Source organism: Rhinolophus sinicus, chromosome 2 (genome assembly GCF_057876585.1).
Source record: "Rhinolophus sinicus isolate RSI-liver-muscle chromosome 2, RSI-T2T, whole genome shotgun sequence".
NCBI lineage: Eukaryota > Metazoa > Chordata > Mammalia > Chiroptera > Rhinolophidae > Rhinolophus > Rhinolophus sinicus.
The window spans coordinates 118,916,566-118,935,752 of record NC_142502.1 but is presented as its reverse complement, the minus strand read 5'-3'; the positions used below and the strand labels follow the sequence as shown (position 1 = coordinate 118,935,752).

Sequence of the window (19,187 nt, the reverse complement as noted above, 5' to 3'; positions counted from 1 at the left end):
TCATGCGTAAGTACAATGGCAGATAGCATCAGTGTGCTAACACTTGGCACACACTAAGTGATTCACCAGGTGACCTGAGAGCACATGTCATCGTGCCTAGGTGGAGCTGTAGTCCAACTTTCTCCATAATTGGATTAAAGTCCCTGAAACAATTTATATTGGTCATGTGGGGTTGGGTACGTTTTCTTTTCCTTTTGTTTCCTTTGTTTCTTTTTTTTTTGCCTGCCTTCTTGCCTGTTCCTCCTACTCCCTTTCTTCTTTTTGTAAATGAATCTTCAGTAGGACCTGGGACAGTTATACCATGGTAATTTTTGTTGTTGTTGAAAATCTATTTAACTATTCTCTTGGTGGGGGTGGAAGTGCTTGTGCCTAAAAGTGATCTACATTTTTCTGTGTTTTTATATCCTCATTTTGAAATGATCTGCCAGTTTGTACTTTGACTCCAGAGAGGAGAGGAATGGGGAAGGTATGCCTGGAGGGCAGGAGAGGGCAGGCCTCCCCTCCCCTCCCCTCCCCTCCCCTCCCCTCCCCTCCCCTCCCCTCCCCTCCCCTCCCCTCCCCTCTTCTCTCCTCTCTGCTTCTCATTAATCTTTAGTAGTACCTACTATAATGGGTACTAGTGGAATGTTTATGCAATTAAAGCGAAGAAGATATTTTACAAGGAACTGACTGTTCTACAAATCAATCTTATATTTAACCTGCCACGTTTGTACCCAGTGTGCTGGAGGCTAAAGGAGGAGGTCAACTTCCTACCTTAATCCTGAAAGCCTCCATGCCCAAGGCCACACCCTGGCCCTTCTTAACTGGACTTGTGCTGTGGGCCTCTGCCCTATCACTGCCCCCACTCGTATCCTCCTGTCTCTACACTTCACCCACAGTGCACATGTCGAAATGCTAGTGTGAATATATTGCCTTCCTTCTTAAGTCTTCAATAGATTTTCACTGCTTTTGGGATAAAGACTAACATCTTTGGCATGACTGTCAAGACACTGGTGGCTCACCCTACCTCTCTTTCCAGCCTCATTTTGTTGGTTTACCCCTGAAGTCACTGCACTTCCCCTCACGGCCCTTCCTTCTAGTCCTCAAACAAGCACCACATCTTCTCCACCATGAGCCTCTTCCTGTGTCTCCCTCCCTCTGCCCATACTCTTCTTCTAGTTAACACCAATGCACACTTCAGTGCTTGAAGGAGCACTTCTCTCGGGAAAACAATCCCTCAGTCTTCCATCACTTGATCTGCTACATACTCTGAAAGAACTGTGGTCTTTCCTCATGGCACTCTCAACTGGTGACTATGTGTGTGCGTAACTTTCCTGATGTCTCACTCACTAGACAGCAAAATTGGTGTTCAATCAGGAATGAATGAATGAATGAATGAATGAATGATGGCTATAGCTCTTTCTAGGAAGAAAGACAGATCTTAAAATCACCCCTTTTTGGCTATTGACTCATATAAGCTTATGGGAAAGAAGGCATGCTATGACCTCCTCATCTTGGCTTATTGCTTAAATCCAGAACCTCTTGGTGTTGGTTTTATTTCTTGTGTCTCTGCTCCTGTGTTTGACCCCTCCCTGCATGAACAGGCTGAGAGCTGGACAAGTTGCAAAACACTGCCTTACCAGCAAGGCAGCTTTTCACCCTTGACCTTGATTATAATGTGTTCCAGTTGGCATGTAGTTTCCACCAAGGTTTTGGAAACCTGAACATAAAGGTAATTTGCAGATGATTTAAAAACCCACAGTCCCATGAAATCTCACAGCATTAAACTCTAAAACCCTTTGATATACTAAAACTCAAAGTCAGTATGCTTAGTTCCTAACTAGAGAGGGAAAAGGAAACTGAGTTTAAAGAAACAAACACACCATTATGTAGTTTGGAGTTGAAATTATATCTGAATCTTGGAAACAACCATTTTTTATTACTTCCCCCCCATATACAACAAAATTATTTTCTGTATTTATCATGAATAGAAACACATAATAATGATAGTTAGTAAAAAAATATAGTCAGAGATTCACCTTTCAGTATGGACTCACTCCAGTAAAAAATGATCAGAATGAGTCAATTTTAATAAAACTAAAATGTTTATAAAAAATAAAATCCAGACAATTACTAATTCATGCCACTGATGTAATGTTTCATTTTCTTGATTCATTCTTGAGTTTTAAAACAAGTAATTAACAATTACAGAAGAGAATAAATTTTAAGTTTAAAATATTATTCAAGATCAGTAAACTATTTCCTGTATGAACAAAACCTTATACTTACCAAACAAACATTTTATGCCCCGTAGTTCAGACTTCTTAAATTTCAGTATTTTAAGTTCCGAATACAAACAAAAACTCTAAGGAGTCATATAGAATGGCAGAATTGAAGAAACTCAAGTTCTGTTTCATTGCTATTACAATCATCATGGTATCATTGTTTATGCTGAATCTACTACTGTTTAAACACAGGAATATTCATATCCTACAGGGACACACGTTGTACCTGAAGTGAGCTTGAAGACTTCTGAACTGTTAGGAACTTACCCTGAAAAGCAGCAGGGGTAGCTGCATCTGTGTGTGTCAGTTACAGAGGCTGGCTCTATGCCTGGGGGTTCTCTGAATTAATTTCCATACAAAGATGAATAAGACATGGAACAAAACCGCAAAATCTTTACAATATAAAATTACAATCTACGGGGGATATAGGCTTTTTAAAATTTTTTTACATAATATAAAGGTGCTAATTTGAAGCTTACATATATATGATTAAAACTCAGTAGTAACCAAGCAATTGTTTAGAATTTAGGCCAACACAAGTTTCTTTTTTTTTCCTGGGAGGATTATGTTATCATTAACATTGTTTAGAATTGCCTGAGGAGGGTGATAATAAAAAGCAGTCAGGGGCTGGCCCGGTGGCTCAGGCGGTTAGAGCTCCATGCTCCTAACTCCGAAGGCTGCCGGTTTGATTCCCACATGGGCCAATGGGCTCTCAACCACAAGGTTGCCGGTTCAACTCCAGCAAGGGATGGTGGGCTGTGCCCCCTGCAACTAGCAATGGCAACTGGACCTGGAGCTGAGCTGCGCCCTCCACAACTAAGACTGAAAGGACAACAACTTGACTTGGAAAAAAGGCCTGGAAGTACACACTGTTCCCCAATAAAGTCCTGTTCCCTTTCCCCAATAAAAAAAAAAGAAAAAATGGCAAAACCAGTGTATTATCAAATTAATCAGCCAGTCAGTCTTCATTAAAAAAAAAAAAAAAAAGCAGCCAGAATTTTAGTTGGTTTGATGCACCCTCTTGTTGCCTGTTCACCAGGTGAACTGCTCCTACAGCCCTCAGCTTGGATCCCACTAGTCGGGACTAAAAGTTGAGAATTTGTGATCTGACACATGCCTGCCTTCCTGTAGTCCTTCATCCATGCATTCACTGGCTCATTCCACAAGTACTTAATGGACACATGTTATGTGCCAGGCACTGCAGGTGGTACTGGGAACAAAATGTTGAATAAAACATGAAACCAAATGCAAAAGAATTTACAACTGAGTGGAATGTATAGACAAGTAAATATAGAGCAGCATGGCTACAACTGGGGTAAATATGGGAAACCACTGAAAAGGGCTCCTGGCTTGGTTTTGAGAAGTCCCCAGAGGACACGGCATTGATGTTGAGACTAAACCCCAGCCCAACAGTCAGCGCTGGGTTAGCTTTGTTGATGCTGCTCCCCTGTCTTCCATTTTCTGCCTTTACCAGGACACAGTGTGGGCTTCCAAAAGGCCACCTTTGAGAGTTCAGTTTCCTATATGACCTAGCATCATGGCTCTTTTAAGAGGTTTTGGTCTCCTGGCATCTTCCTTCTGTGCCCTTCCCTTTTATTCCTCACCACCAGCGAAGTCTCTCAGAGCATGTTTCCTCGGGGCTGACTGTACCAGGACTGCCCTCGAAGTTTCCATTCCCATAGTAATCAGGAACCCCAGGATCCAGCACAACTGGGGTTCCTTGAATGGCCGTGGCATTTGTCAGAAATTTCATATTAATAATATAGATGTAAGTTAATATTTGCATACTTATACTCAAGGTATTATATTACAGACTAGAAAACTCGGACAGATTTTCTAGAATAATGGAGGTTTTAAAAAATCCTCACAGTATTCAAGTCTTGTATTTTACTTATTTTATTAAAACATCTTATTTCTTACTTTGGAAAAATGGTTGAGAAAATAAGCATTAGACATACTCCTGTTTAAAAGTGAGGTTGGTACATACTGTAACAATCAGAGAGATGGTTGGTACCACAGTCGTGTACATGTACAATGTGATTTCAGAGACTCTTTTGGCCAGGGCTGAGGGAGTGAAAGGTAACAACTGCGTTCTTGTCATCCACCTTCTTATTTATGCCTTAGAGTTCCATGCAGAAGTTTATTGAGGTTCCTTCCATCTTTTTCCTGTAGATTTGATCAAATCTCTCATTCTGAGCCACAGTGAAATGATTTTTCCAATCCCCCACAGTTCCTAGAAGAGGAAAGCCCAGATGGGAGTGTCACTCTCTGATTGAAAGTTTCGGTGGCCTGAGTAAAGAAGTGGAGTGGCCTGCCTTACCCCACTTTCCCTACAATGGATACCCATTCATCTGCAGCTCTCTGCTCTGAGAAGCGGCCCTGGGGTGCTCTGTACAGGGGGTGGGCTCCTAAGCTGGGTGGACAGTTGACCCCAAAGAGCTGGTGACCTGGTCCCACCTATGATATGTTCACATGATGGACTACTACACAGACATGGAAAGGAACTACTGACATACAGCCACACAGAGGAATCTCAAAACTTTACATTGAACAAAAAACACCACACACAAGAAAGTACCTACTGTATGATTTCATTTATATAAAGGCAAAATCAACCTATAATGATAGAAATTAAGACACTGGTTGTCTCTAGGGGTAGAGATTGACTTTTCAGGGGCACGAGGGGCAACCTTCTGGGGTGATGAAATGTTCAGCATCTTGATTGGGATCCTGGGTATATGTAGGTATATACTATGTTTATCAAAACTTGTTGAACTGTACTCTTAAGAGTTGTACATTCTGTATGTAAATTACATCTCAATAAAAAAGACTTTTGGGAAAAATATGAATGAGATACATTCTTTTTCACCAAGCAGTAAATATTAAAATGATTTCAAAAATGGAAAATACCATTTGTCCCGCCAATGCCTCTTCTGGAAAATTATGCAATAGAAATAAAAGTATCAGGACATAAGAACATATGCACAAAGATGTTTACTGCAGCATTATTCATAAAGACAAACAATTGAAAATATCCGTAGTGTCTACCATTAGGGAAATAGTTGAGTGAAGTATGATGTATCCATGCTTTGGTACAACATAAGATCACTAAAAACAATGAGCTACAGGGACCTACATGCATGCTTTGTGCTGGAGGAATGTCTGATACTCTGGTAAATGAAGGTGTTTCCGACCGCATTTTATGTTTCAAGGAACAAACTCAGCATGGTGTAGATCTTTGTGTATGTATGAGCCTGAGGGAATGAGGATGTACAGCAAGATGAGTCTGGATGGCTCTGGACAAGGGGTACTTCCCAAATTATCACCATTGAAGTGGAAATAAATGGAATGGTTCGGTTTGTTTCAGTAGCATGGGATGGTGTAGATTGGAAAATGCAAAAAAATAAATTCAATCACATGTTTAAAAGAAGAAGAAAAGAAGTTCAAAGCAGTATGTACCCCATGGTTCCACTGCTGTGAAAATGAAAAGTCTGTGTTCATAAAACAGAGAGGGAGGGAACATCCACACCATTGATAGTTACTTCTGGGGAGCAGGGTTTTGCTAAAGGGAACTTTTTAAATATAATTCTATATTGACCTAATTTTTTTTTACAATGACATGTATTACTTTTTAAATTAAAAAGCAATAAAAGTTTTTATTTTCTTTAGAAAATGTTATCTGGACCAATTAGAATTCCTCTTTGTGAATTGGAACTCAGAAATGTTAGGAGGATGAGGCAGTTCTCAGCAGTAGGTGTGGTTGAAAATCATGATGAAGAGCAGGTTTGGGTCATGATCAAGACCAAGTTATGAGCTGAAACTGAGTCAGCAGAAGCGATAATGTGGGAAAAGTGTATAATAGGGAGAGAGAGAGGAAGCTGGTCAGCAGAGAAAGGCACTCACAGCAGACGTGGACAGCAATGAGTCCTATAAATGGTGGTACAATAAAGAGCCAGAATCTGCTGCTGCTGGGGTCCCAGACCCTGAGGTCCAGGAATCCCCATGTGGCCTGGACCCATAGTAGCTCCTGCTCTTAACTGTCTTTGAAATTGCATATGATGATAACAAGCCCCTCATTTTGAGGCCAGCTTGAGGGACTCTGTTCCTTGCCACCAAATCTTGTGTATCAAGATCAAACCCCCAACATTATTATTATAGCAGCAGATATTACGAAAAGTATAAAAGTATTGCCTTGATATTAGTAAAACCCAACATCTTGCTAAGAGGCAGGTAGTATGTTACTAGACAAACTGAATATTTGACTAATACATATATTTATGTAGTATTTCAGCCCCACAAACCTTTTCTCATGAAGGGGGAAATGGACTGGTCCAGGATAGATTTGGGAACTGTAGAGCGATTTGTCATGGGATTTTCTTTCATTTTCTCAAATGATGTCTCCTGGACGATTTTATCTAGCACTGTTTCATCCAAGTTCTTTCCCATGAACTTCATCACCTTCTGAATTTCATGCTTTGGGTCCTGTGGTGAGGGTCACATTGCATTGGAATGAAAGACGGTATCGAGGGTATCAGAAAGACACACCTATACTTCAGGATATACCTCCCAGAAGTCCAGCCCTGCAACAACTTTAGATCTTTCTGCATCTGGGTCAGAAGCGGTTCATCTGAAGGGCCTCTACTCACCTTCTTTATGTCCTCATAGAAAAGGAAGAGGATCTGGTATCTGTCTTTCATTTCCCACCATCCTTTCACATGGTCATACCAGGAACCCCAACCGACTGTAACAGACACAGGAAACAGAGCAGCCCATATAGGGATCATATAAAACCTTCCAATGGTTAAGAATTCTGTTTACCTGATGTGTGTTGGAGACAGAGAAAAGCAAATGATGGAGCAAATATAGTCTAAGAGTCGTGATCTGTTTGATTTGGAGGGTGATGTACAATGGGACACACTTGGGGTAATTTATCCCAACACACTACATAACATGGCATCATATTTAATATGTGTAATCACTTATGCCCTCATAATGGGACAGGGACACCTTTTGGAATAAGGGTGACTCTACAGGTAAGGTGACCCAGAATAAAGGCTTTTGAATCAAGTGGGTGATACAAGTATTTGCTTGGCCTATGGGTGTTCACTGTGAGAACAGATAGCCTGCTGCAGCCAGCCCCAGTCAGTGGTAGGACACACCTAATGAAGGAGGCACACGACATTCTAGGGAATCAAAATGTTATGTGTGATTGAGCCTAGCAGGCGTGGGGATGCAAGGATGTGAAGGGGTTCCCTTTACCTTTCCCACTGATGAAACTTTCAAAATACTCTTCCCAGGTACCAGGGTCAGGAAGCATTTGATTCATCCTTTGGAAATGGTAGTAGGAAACCATGCAGTCTTTGGCATTTCGAGCGACGTATAGGAACTTTGAGGTAAGAAGAGAGGTGGCTGAGAGATGATTGCATAACAAGTGGCTTTTCACAGGTTGACCCATCCTGAGGGTAGCTGTGCACACCCTGCTCAGCTCTCCTGTTGTGGCAATTCAACTTGGCCTTGTGACCTTCCTATCCTCTCGCTGTCCCTGCCTTTCTGCTAGTTTTGCTCTCTAGTCCTAACTCGGTCCTACGAAGCCGGCTGGCTCCTGATTTTCCTCTTGGGATCAGAGTACAATCTTTGTCTAAAAACTATGACCCACCATCAGACTAATATGATACATACACACTGACGATCCTCCTAATACCTTCACCTTGGTTTTCTGGAGAAGCAGAACAGCTTCATGGTTAAGAGTTTCGGCCATGCAGCAAGAAAATAGCTATTACTTTTTCTGGTCTCTTCAACTCTGTTATTTCCACCTCTAATCACTTCAGTTGTCCCCCTACAAAACATCCTTTTAGGTTTCACTTTGACCACAGCTTTGTATCCTTCTATCCTCCCAGCCGTTCACTTTAACCAAGTGTGACCTTCTATCTCATTGCGATTTCTAGGTGCTCAACTCACATTCTAACAGCATCAGTCTCAAAGTGGGGTGGGGGGTGGGACATGAGGGTAAGGGGGATAGAATATATGGTGATGGAAGGAGAACTGACTCTGGGTGGTAAACACACAATGGGATTTATAGATGATGTAATACGGAATTGTACACCTGAAATCTATGTAATTTTACTAACAATTGTCACCCCAATAAATTTAATTAAAAAAAAAAAATATGGTCCAACATCACTAAATGACAGATTCTCACCTGCTTAATTTATCCTTGCTAAGTACTACTTTAGTAGTAATTATGGACAGAAGTCTCATATTGACCTTATATTTAACATTAGAGTAAATTCAGAAGTTGAGATGTAAAATGTACCATATGAATCAACCTATGAGGGCCCTTAAATAATACATGAAAAGCAACTATAATCCTCATGAAAAACATACAAATTCATGTTATAATTATGTATAACCTTTGCATACACACCCAAACATTTTGTCAATATGTAAAAACTAGTATATTCTACTGTACTTAAAGAATAAATGAAGAACACAAATATAATTCTAAAAAAAAAAAAAAAAAAAAATTGGTCTCACTAACTAGCTGTCTCAGATCCATGACTAGCCATTTGAAGCTGTGCTGATTTTATTTTACCCTAAAATGGTAGTTCTCAATTGGGAATGATTTTACCCACTAGGGGACTTTTGGCAATGTCTGGAGACATTTTTGATTGTTACAACTGGGGGTGGTGGTGTGACTGGCACCACCATTGGAGGACAGGGAAGCTGCTGAACATTCTACAATGCACAGAACAGCCTACCCCCACCCCCAAGAATGAATTATCTGGCCCAAACTGTCAATAGTGCTGTATTAACCATGTGTTTTATGTTCTGTATTCTGATGATTTGACATCTTAGGGCTTTATGGACCCTGGAGGGTTAGCCAGTTCTTAGAGAGGGTAACAACTCACCATCAAGCTCAGTTTTCAAATGCAAACCACCCAACACAGAACCCACACCTCAATCACCTTCCTTATTGGGCTCTCACACTCTGAGCCACTATTCACCTGCTGTAATCACCCCAGGGACAGGCTCAGATAATTAGGGACAGCCCTATGCCCCAGAGCCCACTGAAATTATTTAAACTAGCCAATCCTAAACCTACTTACCTGCCTCACTCATCCTTCCTTGGAAACCACAGTAAATGTTCTTGCTAACATTTCACCCTCATTCCCTCTGCTTCCTGACCTACCCTGGTGCTTCCTGGTGTAGGGACTTTAAAATGTCCACTGGAATTCTTAATCTTTTTATCCTCTGGTTGGCTTTCACGCCATTGCTGCTTGATAATCATTTTATTAATCTCTTCTTCATTCCTTCTCATATTTCTCACCACTAGTCACAAGGTTCTCTCCTCTTTCCTTGTCTGCAAACTTTTATCCCATCCCCCTTCCCAAGTTCATAAATTCTCTTTTCAGCTATATATATTCTGCACTTTAACCTGTTCTTCAGTTTTTCAGTTAAATGATCATATATCTTTTTAGTTACAGAAATCCTGTTTATTTATTTATTTAATAAATAATTCTTTTAAAAATAGTATCTTATTCCAGTCTTTTACTTTTAATTCAATCTTTTCTTTCTTTATATAACTTAAACATTCTTCTTTAATTTTTATATCTGATGATTTTATTATCAGAAATTCTCTCTCTTTTTTTTTTTTTCCCAAGTGAACACATTTCTACTGGTGAATTATTTTTTTTTACTCAGAAAGACCTATTTTAAGAATCACATAATGCCCAAATAGCAGTTAGCCAGGAGGTAGCCAGGCCCTTTTTGCTCCTTTTAACTACATGCTGCAGTGTGCTCATACTGTAATAATAACACCAGAGTATAAGAGGAACGCAAAGGACCTAAATTAAACATGGACCAGCTATTCATGACATTGAGATAGGTCAAAAGTCCAGGGAAGAAAGTAGAAATCCATGATGGAAACAAGATTTCTTTTGGTAGTCTAGTGATTTTTCTGCAAGTGTTCTCAACATCAGCATGTGTAAAAGAGGTACTTCATGGCTGGGGTGCACCAAAAGGAAAACATTTTATGTAGCAATGTTCCAAAAACATTTCAGCTGCAAGACAGTAACTTTGTAGTGTGTGTGTGTGTGTGTGTGTGTGTGTGTCTGTGTGTGTGTGTGTGTATGTATGCGTGTGTGCACCTGTACATTGAGGGTTACTATAAACAATAGTTTGATGTTGAAGCAGAGGGGCATGGAGATGTTTCCTGACTCTGCTTGGGAATCCCAAGGGAGTTCTTAGGGACTTTTGCTCTTGTAGTGAGGTTCTAGATGATACCTGAGTCTCATCAGCCATATTCCAGGCTTCCGCTGGCTGTGGGTGAATTTGGGCAATCTGTACAGATGGAGATGTAGTCAAGGCTTATGCTCTCTATCAATGAATAGAGGAGTAATTCACCCTGCATCATGCAAGGTTTCAGTGTAAATTTTACTCCCAAATCCAGATAGCCTATGTGGATTATTCCCAAGCACAACAGGCTGAACAAAATGAATTTTAAACAGACAAAAGATTAAAAATTGGGCCGGAAAGCTGAGTTCATTGTCTGTTAGGAAAAGAAGCATCCCTGGGTCAGTGTGAAAACATGCCCGCACATACACATACACACCACCCCCAAAGAGAAATGATACTGGCAAATGAAAACAAATCACTATTTAAAATAGTGCTTGATTAAAGATCAAATTTGATTCTCTAAACTAATTAAGCAAAAAGCTACACTGAATGACTTTAACCACCTAACAGGGGATATAGTCACCTTGGATTTCAGTGCTACAGGGTGATTTTTCTAGTTTTCTGTTGAGCAACAGGCCAAAAGCATCTACATTCTGTTAGATGAACGTTGACATTCACTCATGTTTCCTCTTTTCTCTTCCTCTCTCTCTCTGTCTCACTCTGTCTGTCTCTCTTTCTCTCACATACACACACTCACACACACAATGACCATTTTGAATTTCTGTTCAATGGTTGTTTTTGGAATATTACCAGAAATTCTTGAGGTCTGACTCGCTGTTCATTCTTTCTGTGGACTCTCATGGTGACTTGTTCCTTTGTGTATTTTTAATGTGAGATGGCAAACTCAAGGCGGAGCACTGTGGGGCCCAAGTTGAAGCTGCAGAGAGGATCTGTGTTTGTTTCTTCCAGGCACTCTGGGGACACTGGCAATGGGAACCATATTATGTGAATTTCTCAGCTTGCAGCTTCTTGGATGATGCAAGAAGTGCAAGTGTGAATGTTAAACGCGTGAGAGAGGAAGCCTCTGGCTACACATTGTCAGGGGACCTAAGAGCCCAGGTCAAGACAGAGAAGCTTCCCCCACCCATCCATTGAGGATGAAGTCCTTCAGCAGTCCCAGCTTCAGTTCCTCACTCTTCTGGTTCCTTCTGTTCTCGGCTTTGACCCTGTCCCTGTGCAGCCATTACAGCTCGTGATGCTGGATTATCCAGGTCAGCAAATACCCCGGGGACAACTATGAGGTCTGACAATTAAGTTCGCAAACTTTGTTGCAGTGATGTTGCTAACCTTTTTTTGATATCAGAGGGATTACTCATTATGAATTTGTACCAACTGGGCAAACAGTTAACGAAGTTTATTATTTAGAAGTGCTGAAAAGGCTGCATGAAAAAGTTAGATGACCTGAACTTTTTGCCAGTAATTCATGGCTCTTGCATCACGACAATGCACCAGCTCACACGGCACTGTCTGTGACGGAGTTTTTAGCCAGTAAACAAATAACTGTATTGGAACACCCTCCCTACTCACCTGATCTGGCCCCCAATGACTTCTTTCTTTATCCAAAGATAAAGGAAATATTGAAAGGAAGACATTTTGATGACACTCAAGACATCAAGGGTAATACAATAACAGCTCTGATGGCCATTCCAGAAAAAGAGTTCCAAAATTGCTTTGAAAGGGTGAACTAGGTTCTGGCGAAGGTGCATAGCTTCCCCAGGGGAGTACTTTGAAGGTAACCATAGTGATATTCAGGAATAAGGTATGTAGCACTTTTTCTAGGATGAGTTCGCAAATTTAATTGGCAGACCTCATATAGTCTCAATTTACCTCTCTCTGAATTTTGGCTCCCTCTTCAGTTTTAGAATTTAGGATTTTCCCTTACTTTATCTTGAACTCACTTATGCACTTAAAAGAAAACTTGTTATATGTTATACAGCTTTCCCATGTGTGTTATACAAAAGGGTTTCAAGATATTTAGTCTGCCATAATCCTGGAAATGGAAGTTCTTGTTCCCTTATCGAACTTTACTGAAAGGACTTATGTCATTTGATGTGAGTCCTCTGTACCCTAGAAATACATCTTTTCCCCCCTTCATTCCAACCTCTGAGAAAACAGTGCCCCACTTTCTTACCAGGGCTGCTCATAGCTTAGTTACCCTTAACTCCACTCACTCCACGGCTACTCATTCATTGTTCATTTAACAAACATGTTTTCAATGTCCTCTATGTACCAGGAACAGATTAGGCACAGGGGTGCAGAATAAATGAAGTCCCAGAGTAAATAAAACTAGAAGCCCAGAGTCTACTAGAGGCTGAAGCCAAGTGCCCCTTCTCCCCCCATGAACACTGCTCCATCTACCTACCCTTTTAAATAGTCATCAGGCAAAAACTCACAGATACAGACAACAGTTTAGTGGTTACCAGAGGGAAGGGGGACAGGAGGCAGAAAAGGGTAAAGGGGGTCTAACATATGGTGATGGGAGGAGAACTAAGTGGGTGGTGAGCACACAATGTGAGCTATAGATGATGTATTATAGAATTGTACACTTGAAACCTATATAATTTTATTAACCAATGTCACCTCAATAAACTTAATAAAAAATAGACTTCAGGGCTTTTTCCCCCCTCACTCTTTCTTCTCTGCTCTATTATGAGTCTTCACATTGCTTACAACCTTGGGTAACCACCTGCTCCCCATCCTTTCACAGCCAGACTTACTGAAATAGCAGTAGACACTCACCATCTCCCCAATGTCTCTAGTTCTCTCCAAAAATTCAGTCTGGCTTATGCTTTCATGTCTTGTTTGAAACTGTTCAGGTGAGTGTCCTGCTGAGTGTAGAACTTCACATTTTATCTTATTGCTGATAAACTCTCAACACTTCAGAGAGAATGGAGAGGTAGAATTGATGATATGTGTCTTGAATTGAAGTCTGGAGGATTTGCTCTCGGGAGACTTACCTGCCCGTGTGTCCTGGGGGTGGGGTTTGCTATTTTACCTTGCAGTTGTTTTCCCAGAAAGATGGAGGCAACAGCTGAATAGGAAGGTGAGTCCTCATTGTCCGTGGAGAGGGCATTGCATTGGCTTTTTCCACACCTTTAAAACAGTCAAGAGGAAATGTCTGTGTAGTACAAGCATCTCATGTGGAACTTATATTTCAGGCTCTGTCCAGAGGTCCCTGCCTATCTTTCTGCTTGTCTCTTGGCTTTCTTTTGGGATTTCTTAATGGGATTATTGATATTACCTTCACTTCTGTAGAATAATACAGCCTGAGAGCAGGAAGGGAGCTTAGAATTAATTTATTCTGTCACTTTAAGGCTGAAGAGACGGAAGTTGAGGATGGACAAGTGACGTCTTGTTGAGCCATCTGGGACCAGAGCACAGGCCTCTCTCACCTCCTAGCCGGTGCTTACCCCTGTGTGTCTGCAGCCAGTGCCCAAGTGCCTGGCCTGTGTGCCAGTCACTTGTTTCAAACTCTAAAGCCATATACACTTGATAACATATGAGTTGTAATTTTTACTCTCTCCTTTAAAACACTTACTGGGCACTTGCTCTGTGCCATCATTATGTTAAATTGAAGTTAAGGAAAAAGGCAACAAAGATAAGGAAGACATGACCCTTCTCTCTAATAAGCTTCCATTCTAGTGAAGGAATCAGAGGGAACAGAGGAGAGCATTTCTAAAAACTGGAAAAACGCTTGACAATAAAGTAACATCTTATTTTAAATATGCATCAACAAGTCATGCTCTGAAGCCACCTTCCACACCACCCTTCTCTCTCTGTGGGCCTCTGAGAACCAAGCCCAGCAGACTGAGGAGCCGGACCCTTTCTAGTCAGTGCCTGGTTTTCCAAAGATGGGGGCAGATAGAAAGGAGCCTGTGAGGAAAATGCCTAGCCCTGCCCCTGCCAATCACCCTGGGAGGACAGGTGCCAAGTTTGACTTTTAAAAAGCTGGATCTAATGGAATATTACTTCGAGTGTTAACTGCACTCTCCCTGTTGTAAATGTTCCTTGTGGTCTATCTGAGCATTATGGCATGGCTACACTTCGGGCCTGAGGAAGAGGTAGACTGCCGGATCCCAGCAGAGAGGAGAGGACAAAGCCCTCTTTGGGAGGGACTGTGTCTGGGGCTGAAGCTCTTGTTACCAACACCTTGAAATGTAACAGCCCCTGGTGGCTTCAAATTGCTGCTGCTTTTGAGCAGCTCACATCATGTGACTCTTCTGCTTGGAAGTCTTGGGCAATATCTAATTTTCAAGCTGCATGCGCGTGCATGCGTGTGTGTATGTGTGTGTGTGTGTGCGTGTGTGTATGTGTGCGTGTTGGGTGGGAAGGTGGGGGTCAGAGGTGGTAGGGCAGAGATATGCTTCATTCTGCTTTTTATTGATTTCATTTTTTTAATATATTGGGAAACCCCAATAATTTTTTAAAATTATGGTAAAATACACATAACAAAATTTGCCATCTTAACCTTTTCAAGCATACCGTTCAGTAGTGTTAAGTACTTTCCGATAGTTTTACAACCAATCTCCAGAACTCTTTTCATCCTGCAGATGACACTCTACCTGTTAAACACTAGCTCCTACCTTTTCCCTCTCTGCAGACCTGACAACCAGTTCTCCTTCTGTCTCTATGACTCTGTCTACTCTAGATACTTCATTTAAGTGGAATCAAACAGTGTTTGTCTTTTTTGTGACTGGCTTATTTACGTTACAATATGTCCTCAAGGTTCATTCACATTGTAGCGTGTGTCAGAATTTCCTTCCTTTTAAAAACAATGATATTTCATTGTGTGCATATACCACATTTTACTTGTCTGTTCATCCATTCATGAACATTTGGGTTACTTCTACTTTTAAAGTGGCTCCAGAGCAGCCAAAATGAAGAGGGAGTCACAAGATAGAGAGGTAAGAGGAAGAAAGAAGAAGGAGAGAAAGAAGAAAGCCTGTGATGACACTGCCCTGAGCATGTTTGCTTCCCCAGGACCCTACACACTTGGGCTTTCCTCCTCCTACATGAGCCCTCCTGGCAGGTTTGGCCCAACTCCCACTTCAAACTTTCTGCCAGAGAATCCCTGTAGCAGAGAGAAACTCTGTGGGCTTGGGGCTTTATATAAAGCATTTCACCGGTGTTTCCTTTTACAAATTTAAGTTATGCATCTCTTCCTTCTCTCTCTCTGTCTCTCTGTCTCTCTGTCTCTCTGTCTCTCTGTCTCTCTCTCTCTCCAGAAATGCTCCAGAAAAGCTGCTCCAGTTGTGTCCTTCCCCCGGCACACGGCCACAATTGCTTAGCCTCTGGGTCCATGAACACACCTCAGGCTACAGACTCCCTTCTCAAGCCCACGCTGAGGGAAAAGGGGGCGGATGGAATCATTTTTGGCTTTTACCATCTGCACAAGGAGCTTGAGGTCTGGAGGAGAGATAGACAGATAACAATAACAATAGCTTACCATTTTAGTTGTCGCTCTTTCTAGGAATTGGTCTTTTGTCACATTCCTCTCACCCTGCTCGTAGCATCCTATGCTAACTTCTACCCAACATACTCACTGCTTGTCATTGTATAGTGTGCATTTGTCTCTTTCATTGGATCATAAATTTATTAAAGGCAAGTGGAGGTATGAAGTCTTCTGTGCAGCACAGGACTTATAGTATAAATGTTTGCTGAACTGAAGGGGTCATTCCTAGATTTCACCTATATGCAGTTCACACACACAATCACACACACACACAACCACACACGCACACACACGTCTTTTCAAAGTCTTTCCAGCCCTGTTCTCATTAGGTCACAGGTGCAATCAATGCCTTTAATGTCAAACTGCTCTGTAGGTGAGAGTTGGTGAGAGGGTGAAGGGGGCCTGGGAGGGAGAGAAACTGCAGGGCACAAGCTCGCACAGCATTCAGCACTATCCATCTACTCCAGAACCCTCCGAGGTAGTTGGTACACTTGACCCACACCCATCAGTCTATTTCAGGAATCACCTACTCTCTTCAGTGGTACTCCTTACCTCTGAGGGATTATCTTTTCTGAAATAAAACCACCACACAGCCTAGTCTGCACCCATCATCCATCTGCTTATGGCTGGAAAGACCATAAAGCCTGTTTGTTACCTCTTTAGACACAGGGTGCCTTGTTTCAAAAAGAACCATCTTGGTTTCTATGATATGTCATGCTGGGCTATTGGTTTTCATCCTTTTTAAAAATTGTACAGCTGCTGGCATTCACTTGAGAGAAGCTCTATCCTATTTTTAATACTGACTTACTGATTAGACACCCTGCCAAGAACACCTCATTGAAAATCATTTTAGGCTTTTTTTCTTTTCCTCTCTCTCTTTAATCTCTCAAATTGTCAGCGGTAAGACAATGGTGCAGGGACAGAATGTGAAACAAGTTCAAAAGTTATGCTTGAGTGGACCAGGGAGCACGTGGGGTTATGGGGTAAGGGACTTAGCCTGAAGAGGTGGCCAATAATAACCTAATATTTAAATAGTATCTACTCTGCGCCAGGCACTGTTTTAAGCTTTTTACATGTATTAACTCATTTAATCCCCACAACAACTCTTTGAGGTAGGCACAAATTCCATGGACATTTTGCAGCTGAGGAAACTATAACACAGACAGGGTAACTTGCTAAAGATCACAGAGTGAGAGGTGGCATCAAGATTTAAACCCTAGTTGTCCTTGTGAAGACCAGACACAAACAAACAGGGAATGAGTGTGATCACAGTAAAGCAAGCAGACAGCAGCCTGTGTGTGGGATCAGAGCCCCACAGACAGTTCAGAGCAGGGGCCAGTACAGGCACTGGATTGCAAAGCTAGTGGTTAACTAGACAGATAGCAATGGGGGTCAGAGGAGCCAGAGAGGCTGGGCCGGTAGGACCATAAGGGTAAACAAAATGCCTCAAGGATACTCTAACACAATAGTACCGGCTACAGGTGTCTTCTGAGCATCAGATCAGGAACTTTTCTATCTCAAAGTATTTGTAGAAATCTATCAGTCTTCTGTCAACAATTACTCCAAGTTTAGACTTTAACACTAGAGTTGTATGGACTACACTTTTATACTTCTAGTTATTTGTGTTTCCAATTTTCCATTACATTGACCTACACAATGCTGAAACTTAGGGGAGTAGGCTTTCCTCCTATCCTGTTCTGCAAAATATTTCCAGCAGCTTCTAGGAATGGCCTCTTTTGCCTTCTGTTTTCTTTTTTAGCTTTGTTTTTTTAGGTGTTAAGAGAAAAAATTTTAAGTTGAATACTATCTGAAAAAGGCTCTTCTACTGAACAGAAGTAGTTGGATCCAAATGCATTTTTTTTTGCCAATTTTCAGGCACTCCCTTGATTGCACTGATCTTTTATAGGGGTGGAGTAAGGATGGGCAGGGGTGTGACTTGCTCAGTTTTCCACCTTCTCTGTGTGTTCTATAGTAACAGTGACCAGAGGGAGGGTTTAAAGAGAAATTAAGGCAGATTCTTTCTTACTTGGTGATTTACTTTTGACCAATAATCTTAGATAATATGTAGAAAGTAGAGGAAAGGAAGAAACAAATAGTGATAGAAATAAGGGGGAAGAATAATGGGGGGGGGAGAGAGAGAGAGACAGAGAGACAGAGAGACAGAGAGAGACAGAGAGGGAGAGAGAAGGGGACATGAAAGAAAGGAGAGAGAAAAGAGACAGGTGAGAAAGGAGAGTGAAAAAAGAATGAACAAACAAGAGAAAAAAGTAAAAGGAGGAAACAAGAAAACAAGAGAGAGGGAAAAGACAGAGAGAAAAGAGAATGGAAGAGAAAGAAAGAGGGGATAGCAAACAAGATCCCCTTCAGTAGGTGAGTGGATAAATAAACTGGTTTATCCAGACAATGGACCATTATTCAGCACTGAAAAGAAATGAGTCACCAAACCATGAAAAGACATGGAGGAACCTTACATGCATATCACTAAGTGAAAGAAGCGAGTCTGAAAAGGCTACATACTGTATGATTCCAACTATATGATATTCTGGAAGAAGTTAAATTATGGGGACAGTAAAAAAATCAAAGTGTGGCGACAGGGAGAAGAGATGAATAGTTAGAGCAGAGAGGATTTTTAGAGCAGCATATCATACTCTGTATGATACAATGATAGATTTATGTCATTATGTCCCTCTCCAGGGAGACGGGGGATAGTGATAGTGGGTGTGTCTGTGCATGCATGGGAGCAGGGAGTACACGGGAACAAGGAAACAAGAGAGAGGGAAAAGACAGAGAAAGGAGAGAACAAAAGAGAAAGAAAGAGGAGGCACCATGTACCTTCCTCTCACTTTTGTTGCAAACCTAACACTGCTCTAAAAAAAAAAAGTGAAGTCTTTTTAAAAATTAATTTTCCTATTATATTTGACATACAATATTATATTGGTCTCAGGTGTGCAACATAGTGATTAGACATTTATATAACTTACAAAATGATCCTCCTGATAAGTCTAATACCCATTTGACACTGTACATAGTTATTACACTATTATTAGTCATAATATTCCTTATGCTGTACTTTATATCACCATGACTATTTCGTAACTACCAATTTGTACTTCTTAATCCCTTTTCACCCAGCCCCCCAACACCCCTTCCATCTGGTGACCATCAGAATCTTTTCTGTATCTATGAGTCCGTTTCTGTTTTGTTTGTTCATTTATTTTATTTTGTGGATTCCACAT

General features: G+C 41.2%; 1 protein-coding gene across 3 annotated transcripts in view; it reads right to left on the bottom strand.

The window, feature by feature from the left end:
* Positions 1 to 2,804: 2,804 nt before the first annotated feature.
* The window catches only part of LOC109458230 (sulfotransferase 1C2), a 39,486-nt gene continuing 23,103 nt past the window's right edge, over positions 2,805 to 19,187 (bottom strand). For all 3 annotated transcript variants that reach the window (XM_019751683.3, XM_088795962.1, XM_088795961.1), the window contains exons 4-8: positions 13,495 to 13,592; positions 7,524 to 7,650; positions 6,911 to 7,005; positions 6,566 to 6,746; positions 2,805 to 4,497 (exon numbers count right to left, since the gene is read on the bottom strand). In XM_019751683.3, coding sequence (XP_019607242.1) covers positions 4,385 to 4,497; positions 6,566 to 6,746; positions 6,911 to 7,005; positions 7,524 to 7,650; positions 13,495 to 13,592 — 614 coding nt within the window. In that variant the 3' untranslated portion in view covers positions 2,805 to 4,384. The remainder of the gene's footprint in view (positions 4,498 to 6,565; positions 6,747 to 6,910; positions 7,006 to 7,523; positions 7,651 to 13,494; positions 13,593 to 19,187) is intronic.